Here is an 11,172-nt window from a genome sequence, read left to right as displayed (position 1 = left end):
GGGGGGGAGGAGGATGCTGGGGGTGGGGGCCGCTGGTTCCTCAGCAGACAGTTTTATATTTCTCAGTCTAGTGCAGAAGAGAAGCATTTATAAGCTCTCGCTACTTCTAAGCCTTGCTAACCACTCTCCTCTCAAGGCTATAGCCTGCAAAGGTTTCCTGGGTGATTGGTTTGTGGTTTTTACCGTTGCAATTTAGTATGTGGATCTTAATTCAACCTCTCCATCTCCCTCCCCTGCTTGGCCAGTGGTCACAAAGGCAGGCAACTTGGGCCCCTGGAGAAGCTGTGCCTCTGTGTCCTTCGGAAGCTGCTGTGGGCCTCTGGGGAGCTTCCCCGGGCCTGGGCTGGAGAAACAGGTCCACAGCCCTTTGGGTCAGTCCTCACGGTGGCCCTCATGACAGAGGGACTTCCAAGGGCTTGAGGCAGTGCCAGGGAGTCAGAGGGATGGGACACAGAATATCTGCACGCACAGACATGGCTTCCAGCAGATCCTTTCAGAGAGCTGCACACGGCTCAGCTCCTTGGTTGATTTTTGAGCCCCCGCCGCTCCCCCACCTCTTCCTTCCGCTCCCCTGGCAGGTGAGCGTGCCGGAAACCACATGAGGGGAGGAAGACAGAGTTTCCAGTGCTCTAGTCAGGGGTGTTGTTATGGTTGGTTTTTTTCTGTGTGTGTGTGGGGGGGTGTGTGTGTGTGTTTTTTCCGCAAAGGCAATGGTTTGGGTCACCAGGGCTATTTTAAGATGGATTTTGCAAGTCCCGTCTAGGGAGGCCATGTCCTTGCGGCAGTGTTACAGCTCCATCTGGTGGGGTCCCACCAACGGCCCGCGGGAAAGGGGCTGCTCTTCCGCTAATGGCGTTAATGAAGGGCCTGCTCTGGGCGCACACTTACAGCGCAGAGCGGGGGCCGGGGCCCTGCCTGCCTCCTGCCAGCAGACACGTCGGTGGGAGCAGAGGTGAGTTTTTGTCCGTGTTCACGGTGCACTGGCCCTTGGCAAGAGCTCTCAGAGAGCTGAATACTCTTCGCAAGCATGGCCTGGTGCCATGCTGTGAACCGTCCTGGGCCTCGTTTGCTTCACGTGACCTATCTGATGCTAAAGCTTCCCTCTGTGGCTGCATTGCAGCTGACACGTGGGAACCCTGACATCTAATTGCCTGTCTACCGGGCAAACCCCGCTGTTGTGTACACCGCACCGACATGGCGAAGCAGCGTGCGGGGCAGCTTTAGACCCAAGTCCAAGACAGCACTGGCTGCTATGTAACACCACACCTTCTTCCCTGTGAGTACAAGCATAAACCACTCTCACCACACTCTTTTTCTGCATACAGCTATGTGCTGGTTTTGGCTGGGGTAGAGTTAATTTTCTTCCTAGTAGCTAGTATGGGGCTGTGTTTTGGATTTGTGCTGGAAACAGTGTTGGTAACGCAGTGATGTTTCCGTTACTGCTGAGCAGTGCTTACACAGAGTCAAGGCCTTCTCTGCTCCTCACACCACCCCACCAGCGAGGAGGCTGGGGGTGCACAAGAAGCTGGGAGGGGACACAGCTGGGACAGCTGACCCCAACTGACCAAAAGGATATTCCATACCATATGACATCACACTCAGCATATAAAGCTGGGGGAAGAAGAAGGAAGGGGGGGACATTTGGAGTGATGGCATTTGTCTTCCCAAGTAACGGTTACATGTGATGGAGCCCTGCTTTCCTGGAGGTGGCTGAACACTGCCTGCCGATGGGAAGCAGTGAATGTATTCCTTGTTTTGCTTTGCTTGCGTGCACGGCTTTTGCTTTACCTGTTAAGCTGTCTTTATCTCAAACCACGAGTTTTCTCACTTTTACTCTTCTGACTCTGCTGTGGCGGGAGTGAGCGAGTGGCTGAGTGGTGCTTAGTTGCTGGCTGGGGTTAAACCACGACAAGCTATTACTGTTGTTCAGGTAGTATAGACAAATGTAGGGTAGGAAAGTGCGCAGTGCAGGTTTGCAAGGTCTTAGCCAAGCTAAGTAAATTCACTCATGGTTTGCAAGATGTTTGCTGAGAGACTTGGGGTCTCAAAAGTTATGTACTGAGTATCATCCATTCTCACTGGGAAATACAGCATAGTGTGATCATTTTGGTGTTCAAGGGTAAGAGATACAAGCTACTGGACTAAAAGAAGTTCAGGAGCGTATGTGGATTTTAGACCATCCAAGTGCCAGAACTGGGAAAAGGTAAAGCAAATGGAAACAAATGGAGGGCAGGTGTGGGCAGAAAGCTTGCAGCAAGCAGTCTGGCAAACCTGGAAGAGCAGTCTATATGATCAGCAGTGTTCTTGTACGGTGCTAGAAATAGGCTGTGACAATTTGAAGGAAAAGAGCAAAGAAGCTTTCTAAACATAGAATAAAACTTGGTTTTTTTGAGCACAGCACTTTTCAGTTAGGCATTCACAGGAACTGGCAGTGATGCAGAGAACATGGCAATGGCCGTGTGTGAGAAACAGCAGAGCTGCTTGCTTACACTTTTTGTTAAAGAGCCAGTGTGATCTGAAGCTTTACTGGGAAAAAGACATGCTGAACCTGATCTCAGGGTCTCCAGGGATGTATCACACCTACATACACACATACAGAGCAGTTCTTGGTCTGAACTGAAGCATCAACTCTAAGCATATTGATCTGGATCTTTCCAGCTCAACCTGCCACTGCTAAATGCCCACACAGTGCAAGGGTTTTCTAGAGTGGAAAACGAGAGAACAGGGAGAGAAGACATTCATCCCTGATTACAGGAAAAAACCATCACACAACACAAAAGTATCATTCATTACCAGTGAAACTCTGTCTTTTATTTTAAGCCTTCATTAATCTTGAAGAGCAGGTTTTACCATACACTCTTCTCCTCTCCCTCATCACTCCCTCATGGTCCTAGGCCCAGCAAATCAATAGTAGTGATTGTCCTTTGAACATCTTGAGACTACCCAGACATACAGAACTGACATTAGCTGGTATTTCACTACAGCATATAATTTGGCCTTGTTTCTAACCCAGGCCCCCAGCCCGTTAACCCTTGCACTTTCCTCTTGGTGCTGACTCTATCCAAGGCCTGAATGGCTCCCTTATGTGGAGCCAGTGTTTCTGCTGTATCCACTCCTTTAAGCTGACATGCATAGAGCGCTCTGTGGTGCTGCTCCCCCAGCTATAGCCCTCTGCCAGGCATAACTGTTAGCTAATCAGCGTTATTGTCCTAGTAAATCACCCCCAGGGTGAAAGGCTAACAACTCTCTTGCAGGTTTGCAAAGAGAGGGAGTGGAGAGGTAACTGATTGCTGGGCTGGTAAAATGGGAAACATGCCCTGAGGTACTGTGCACACAGAGTATTTAGTCTTCCAGCAGACAATGGCTAAGGAGGGGGAATGAAGGAAACAGACTGGAAATTACATGCTTCCAAAACCCTTGTAAGAAAATTAAAGCCACTTAGGAATTGAACAGCACTCAGCTCTGCGACTAGGGTGCCGCAGGAGGAGCAGGCAGAGCTGAGAACTTCCCACCTCAGAACTCATCGTCCTTGACCTTCTCTGCTAGAGCAATGGCAGAGCACGGCGGGTACAGATCCCGGGGCATTTCTTCCTACTCGGAAGCACACTGCTACTTTACCTCATTTTTGAAAGAGAAACCTTTTCTCTCCGGAGAGGAACCAGAACTCTTCCTTGCCCGTTTCTTGGCTCCACGGACCGGCAGCAAGTACAGCCACTAGATGGCACGAGTCAGAGCCGAACCGGCTCGGGGAGGAACCCGGCCTTGCTGGGGCACGTCCCTCCTCCAGACCGCTCTTGTTTTGCAACCGCAGGCGAACGCCCCTACCACTTGCTTTCCTTTTCTCATCTGTAAAGCAGAGATGTGATGTGAGCATAATAAAGTTTATCTTCACAAACTGCTGGGATACCCTTGGATGAAGAGACCTGTGTTAAATTGACAAAAATGTTATTAATAATAAAGAAGTGCCATAAACATCACAGAAATTACACTCTTATTTTTGGGGTGGGATGCAGCCAGTTGCTAATACGCAGCTAATTGCAGTGCTCAACTTCCAGCTGTGCCCTGTGCTGCAAGCAGTTGCATGCTGTAGCGTAAGGCTTCCCTGGGGAGCAAAATGTCCTGTGGTAAGAGAAGCACAAGAAATCCTGGACAGGAGGAGAGTGATGGTGTTCTGTTGGAGACTGACTGCTTGGAGAACAGAATGGGAGGATAAAGTTAGGAAAAATAGGATACTTGCGTTTGTGAGGGAGGCAAACAGAAGGATCACAGGGGAGTTATACCCCAGGTCATAATTCCACTTCCTCCCTCCCAGAGAGGACTGGAAAAAGCAGTATTGCAGAAGACCCAAAGTACTCACTTTTTGTGATGTGATTGAATTGGCTTCTGGAGGATCAGATGAGCATCAGAGCCAGCACAAGACAAGGGACAAGCACAGGGATGGTCTTGCCAGCAGCAAGCTGCTAGATCATCCTAGCCATATTGCCCAGCTGCACCCCCAAGGTGCAAGTGGAACCTTTGAATCTAATATAAATTTAACATTTGTATTGTCTTACACCACCTCCATTTGCTGAGGAGAAATTTGTGAAAACTGCTCTTCAAGGATCAGGTTAGCAGAGTAAGGGTAGAGTAATGACAAATTTACTTGTAGATGCATCATGACTTCAGAGCTTTGTTCCTTTCAGCTTTGCAGGGCTGGGAGCACAAGCTTTCTGCCAGTTGGAAGGGATGATTCCCAGCTTTCTCATGGAAAGTGTCAGATGTTGGGACATGCTGCCTGTAAAAGATATGACTTTAATACATTAAAGAAATCTATTTACGGTTATTTTAAAGTAGAGCTTACATTCCTGTGCTCTGTAAAGTTGGAACTAAGGCACCTGGTATAGATAAATAATTTGTTCCAACAGCCTAAAAATGTTCTATTTTTAAAATAATCTGGTTTCTGAAATACATTAATAGTTCAGCCAAGTTTCAGACTATAATGTGTTCTCTCTAGAGTCTACCAAGCAAGACTATGTCTACTAATCAAGATGCCTACCTGACTTGTAGATACTATCTTCTCACAGGAACACAGGTACGACTTTAGACCTTTTTGGTCTTCAGCAGAACACCAGAGCAAAACAAACAAGCACACGTTCCCCAATTCGTTCATCTCAAGATCATGTGCTGGAGGAAACCTCTAAATTTGAAATATTGCCATGAGTATAAAGGATGTATTCCCTTCTGTGGTCTATCTATACAGTCTTTGACACTGAAACTGCCACCTGTCAAAACTCAAACTCCCTCTTGTCCTTTTTTTCCCTTCACGGCTTCCATCTACCCCAGTCCCTCTTCTTCCCCCTCAAGACATTTCTACACTTGTTGACCACCAAGCAAGTATTTTATTCAGGCTGCTGAACTGTCCTTTTAACCCCGCTGTACCAACTCCTATGCCCTAAAACTACGAATTCCAGATTGGGTTTGCTCCAAGTTGAGGTCAGACATGACCAACTTAGAGTGGCACAATGAGTTATCCTTCATCAAAGCAATTAATTAAGCATACACAGTTGTAGCTCATTTTACATGTCAGGTAAGGTCAAAACTTTAAACCCCAATTAAAAATGTAGTTTTCCTTTCCAACTCTACTGTGTGCCAAACTGGGCTGTGCTGCTCTGAAACCTGCTCAAAATTGTTAGGACTTCCTGATACAATAGTTACGAGGTTTGGTTTGTTTGGTTTGGTTTTTCCTAAAGGCAAAAAAAAAATCCAATCTACTATTCATAGCTTGTCCTCTTTAAGGAAAAAAAAAAAAAAAAGTGGTGACACAGGAGGAAATGGGGTGGGGAGGAAATCAGACCACCCTTCCGCCTTCTCCCCCAGGTATTTTTAAGGGCTTAAGCTTTTCTGACACGGGAAAAGGCATGGAAAAGAGTCACGTGCACAATCAATAAAAATTTGGGCTTCAAAATCTATTATTTCTCCAGGCACCGAAAGTAATATACCAAAAGAAACAACTAAGAGTTCAGTAACCAGGGACTCAACTTCTCCTTTAAGAAAACTGTTTTTAGCTGCTAAAGATTCCTATCCTTGCCCTTCAAATAAATATTGAGAAAGCTGCCAAGTTCACATCTACCATGAACAAATCTTTCCCCAGAGAAAGATCAGATTTAATATTCTTAGTATTTCAAAAGCTCACCTTTTCCTCACCTAAACACCTTTGGATATCTTAGGAGAACAAAGAGCCACTGCTTGCCGCCTTGAAAAACATGTAAAAAAAATTAGTGAGGGGTCTATTTCCATCTCATCACATTGCACTGGTAACACCACCCTGCAATCTGCAGTCCTTAGTTACCTGTTGCTACATTTAGAAACCAGTACTACAGTTAACTTGGATGCAGGTGTGCTGGCAAAGACGTTTAAACCGCCAGCACAGAAAAGAAATATTGTCATAGGTGTTTCTACACTAAACCACTATCAGTTCCATCATACAATTTAAAGTAAGTTAAAAAAATGTACTTCTAACCAGTATTAATAGCAACAAAAATCTATGGGTAGACTGGGCTTTACGTTCAGAAATAAGCTGTATTTACAGTTACAATCACAATGACAATTATAAACTTGCTTATAACCTCAAGATGTTTGGGGGGCAAGGGGAGGCTGGATCTTTGGTCTATATTCATCTTACTGTTGCCACTGCTGACTGAATCAACAGAAAATTATGGAAGGGAAATGACATTGTACAATAAAGAATCAAGAATTAATAGAATTCACAAGATCTACAGTAGCTCTATATTTAAACAATTTGCAAGGTAAGCATGCTGCAGTCAGAAGCATTCAAGGTCTCTGATATTGCACTTGCCAATCTCAAAGGTACTAGGCTAGGCAGTGGATGTTTTGGGGAGTTTCTTTGGTAGCGTAACAAATTTATCAAAGCAAGCAACATTGACATTTAACACAGCTGAGCACACCCCAGCTTTCCCAACAGAGTCATATCTAGTAAGATGCCTCTGCAAAGTGGTTTCTATTTGTTCCTTGTGTTCTTTCTGAACTGCTAGCATGTTCAGATCACATCAAGGAAAACATGCAAAGAACATGATTAGCAGGAACTTGCTCTAGAAAGGGTGTCAGCCTTGAAGCCTTAGATACACAGAAGTAGCATGGGCAATATGAGAATCTCTGGAACCATGTTTCAAAAGTGACAAATTATTTTACCTCTAGGAAGATTCCAACACCTATGGCCATTTGGTTGTTGGTTTTTTTGTTGAACTGGTGGACGAGGAGGTGTCACACAAATCTGTCTGCAAGGACTGCAGAAAGACTACTATTTACCATCCATTCAAACAGCCACTGTTGGCCATGACAGTAAAATCCTATCCTGTCCTCCTATTAGTCAGCATGCGGTTACTCACGTGCCGTAACTGGCTTCTTTTGCCTGCTTCCATATGGGTACACCTTCAAAAAAATTTCCTTGTGATCATGTTTGCAAGATTGTACGAAGTGAACAACAGCAACAGTAACATTACTAAACAAAACTGCAAAGTAAGCCAGAAAAAGGTTTTATTTTATTAGGAATGGTACATTAAACACACGTAAGACTTTGGGATTAATTTACATATTTTTCCAAAAATGTTTCCCTTCTTCAATGATACAGAAGTTAAAAAAAAAATCTAATTCCAAATTGTAAGAACAAACAGTATTTGCAGTGGAAATTTCTATTAATCAAAACAACAGCGCATTCAGGAGATTTAAAGAAATTATCCTCTTTACACTTTAACATGATTAACTTTTCCTGTCACAACTGACTACACTTTTCCTGGGATTTTTTTGCTGCTGTCATTACTAAAATAACCTTCCTTTCCATCAAGACTATTGCTAGTCATACACACATTATTCAGTATCATACTTTCGGGTATGAAAGCTATGTCACTTTTATAAACATCAAAAACATGGACATGCATATTGACACTTCTGTGCAGTTTTATGGAGTCACCTGTCAAATAAGGCCTCTACATACAATACCACATACTAGTGAATTACTGGAAAATTATTATACCATGGATTCCCAATAATCCTGACATCTGGATGGTACGTCTCATTTTAACAGGAAATTCCAGCATTCATTACTGCTTAACATTGTATTGTTTCACTATCCAAATGAGCAATATTCAACTGACCAATGTGTATTCCTGAAAGTCTGTTGCAAATTAAGCATATTATCAAGGCCATTTAAAGCTGGAACTTAAACAGCCTGTTAAGCCAAGCAACAGGGAAAAAAGTGAACTCTAAACTAAATTCAGCTGGTCCATTCATTCTCACACAGAAAAGTAGCCACAGAACCTTAAATGAATAAAATCTATACTTCCTGTTCTCGGACTTAATACCAAGGACAAAAGCTAACATTGTATTTTGGAAGTCAAAGGCCTTGGAGGTGGAGGGGAAAGTGGGGGGGCAAGAGAGGGAGAAAGCAGCGTATTGTCTCATCCCATTACCTCAGCATTATGTGTACATAATATAGCTATGATAGAAATGTTTACTAATAGCAGGGAAAAAAAAATAAAAAAGACTTCCCACTCCAGACTTCACTGAAAGGAGAAAGCTGACAGCCCCTCCTCACAGAGATGGCCTATTTGATGACAGGCACTTTGGCAATGTAAGAGGAGGTTACCCTTTCATCATGTTACCTCTTCCCCTCCCAGTTCTCATGTATAATTTGTCTCAAGTCTTCAAGAAACTTGAATCAAATTAAATGCATTAATACATCTCTAAGAACAGGTTAACTACGGCTATGAGCAGAGCTCGACCTAGAACGAGATTTTCGTTTAGAAGAGGAGGGAGACGGGGAAGAAGCTAGCAAGCTGGAGCGGTGGCTTTTCTGGGAGTAACTCTTTTTAGGTGTACGACTGCGAGAACGAGACCGGGATCGAGATCGGGACCGGGATCGAGAGCGAGACCTGGACCTGGACCTTGATCTTGACCTGGACCTGGACCGGCTGTCCGATCTGGAAGATCCTGTAGACCTGGACCTGCTGCGAGATCTTGAGTAACTCCTTGATCGAGATCTGCTTCTAGAGAAACACAATTAGAAGCTGTAGTCTCACCTCCTACTAAATTTAAAATACTCAATTTAAATTCTCAACTACTTTGTATGCACAGCACATCCACCAGAACATCTGAATGTGCTACGCACAGCATTCAGTTATTTCAGAGTGCTGCTAGATTTCTGTTATGCTCCATCACAACAGTATGTTCTTAGGCAAAGACATTGACATTCTCTGCTAGCTTGGCAGAATATGGACTGCCTAATAAAAGATGCCTTCCCCCCGCCCCCCGCCAGAAGGAGATAAACAAATTTTTAGCCATTTATCAAGAAAAGCACAGAAATGAAAATTCATACCTGTGGTATTTATTCTCTCTAGAAACACCCATGTCAATTAGTTAGGGCTTCTTTCAAGATGCTAAAAAAGTCTCTAAAGGCATTGAACACCAGCACACTTTAAGGCCTGAGTTTAACACCTCTCTATTTAACACCTGCTCTCACCGTCCCTTTTTTCATGAAAAGAAATGGATTTATTTTTAAGAGAGACAATGAAAAAGCTGCAGCTAACATGTTTTTTAAATGACTAAATGACAGAACTGCTTTGGGAATAATGCAAGCAAGCTAACTGTTTTTCTTTTATTCTCATGAAAAAGTTGGCTTTCACAACTATTTGAGACATTTCACAGGACTGTGAAGCAGCTTTCCAGTAAATTAAAAGGCTTATAATACCAAAATTCATAGTTTTTTAAAAAGTCCTTTCATTTAAATATCAAGTTTTAGCTGTAAAAAAGTTAGTTCTTATCTAAATCGGTTTACGCTGCTAGAAAGTGGTTCTGTGTGGTGATATTTAGCTTGGGGCCAAAGAATTAGATAATAAAACTTTGGCATCGATACTACCGAAATCCATGCCCTCAGCAGAATTTTATCAGGTCAGGTGACATACCTATGCCTTCTGTGATCTTCAGTCAGTTTAATTCTGCGTCCATTCAGCTCAGTGCCATCCAATTTTTCCAGTGCACTCTTCATATCACTATAAGATGCAAATTCCACAACCCTGTATACCACCAGGAAAAAAGAAGAATTTTCAGAGAAACTGAAAAAGCAAGGAGAACAAGTTTGGGTCTTTTTCAATCTGTTGATTCACAGCTTGATGTTTTATCTTCTGAAAGCTAATTTTTATTTCAGTCCTCCTAAATTTTATTTCAGTCCACCTACAGGTGAGACTCTGAATTGCATTTCACTAAATTGTCCAAGAAACAAAACAAACTTGCAGACTCTCCTGCCCTATTTAGATTTTTAACAGTGAATAGAAAAATCCCCTCTCTGTTTTTTTAATTTGTTTTCCCCTCAAAAAAAGTGTAAGTTGCATTTGCTTGCAGTGACCCTAGAGCACTGTTTTGCCAGCACATACACTCTATTCATACTTTCCTCTCTCCTGCTTTGCCATGCAGGACCTTTGTAGTCTGCAGAATTAAGAATGGAGAGCAGGCAGCTAGGTATTCCCTATGGAGATTGGTTATGTTCATTTCCCATGACTCTTGACTGTTGAACCAGTGCAAAGCAGCCACAGACAGGAGGTATTTTAGCCTCAGGAGTCAGCTCATAAATAACATAAATAACTCTGAGTTAAAGACAGCAGAACTCAACTGTTGAAAGGTATTCTCCCTTCCCTTTCTGCTTTGACACATTCTTTTCATGGTAGAGTAGAGACTGAGTTCAATACCACTTCTAAACTCCTACTTACTAACAGTTTGTTTGTGGGGTTTTTTTGGGTTTTCTTTGTTTGGTTTGTGGGGTTTTTGTTTTTTGTTTTTTGTTTTTTTTTTAAATTGGAGACGTTTCAGCATCTAAGCCACACCATAGATTTATGTTTCATTTCTTTCATATTACAAGGATAATCTTGCCTTTAGCAGTTTCAGTTATCAAACAGATTTAGACACAAAATGAACTTACCCTTCATTCCTGTTGTTTCTATGTGCATCCACATAGGTGACTTCCCCTGCCTTTCTCATGACATCTTTCAAGTCCTGCAGCAAAAGTTAAAATTTTAGCCTTAAATAGGACACAAATGAGTCAGATAGCAGTAAGTAATACCCCCATAAAATTTTCTCTGCTAAAACTGCTTAATGCTTTTATATTTTTTTTATATATATATAAAT

The 11,172-nt window shown here is 43.0% G+C and overlaps 1 protein-coding gene across 1 annotated transcript; it reads right to left on the bottom strand.

Annotated features, from left to right (window-relative positions):
* Positions 1-7,512: 7,512 nt before the first annotated feature.
* On the bottom strand, positions 7,513-11,167 carry LOC104072239 (serine/arginine-rich splicing factor 4-like). The gene is made up of 3 exons (XM_009579273.1): positions 10,967-11,167; positions 9,957-10,067; positions 7,513-9,041 (listed from the first exon to the last, which is right to left on the bottom strand). The coding sequence occupies exons 1-3, from the start codon at positions 11,023-11,025 to the stop codon at positions 8,750-8,752; spliced, it is 462 nt and encodes a 153-aa protein (XP_009577568.1). The 5' UTR covers positions 11,026-11,167; the 3' UTR covers positions 7,513-8,749.
* Positions 11,168-11,172: the final 5 nt, after the last annotated feature.

This window comes from Fulmarus glacialis, unplaced genomic scaffold, assembly GCF_000690835.1.
Source record: "Fulmarus glacialis isolate BGI_N327 unplaced genomic scaffold, ASM69083v1 scaffold16066, whole genome shotgun sequence".
NCBI classification, from domain to species: domain Eukaryota; kingdom Metazoa; phylum Chordata; class Aves; order Procellariiformes; family Procellariidae; genus Fulmarus; species Fulmarus glacialis.
This window is presented reverse-complemented; position numbering and strand designations above follow the sequence as displayed.

Excerpts from the sequence above, each read along its gene's own strand:
- LOC104072239 (XM_009579273.1), bottom strand. The coding sequence starts at position 11,025 with ATGAGAAAGGCAGGGGAAGTCACCTATGTGGATGCACATAGAAACAAC. Across the intron at positions 10,068-10,966 it reads AGAAACAACAGGAATGAAGG|GGTTGTGGAATTTGCATCTT; the intron begins GTAAGTTCATTT and ends GGTGGTATACAG. Across the intron at positions 9,042-9,956 it reads GAAGATCACAGAAGGCATAG|AAGCAGATCTCGATCAAGGA; the intron begins GTATGTCACCTG and ends GTGTTTCTCTAG.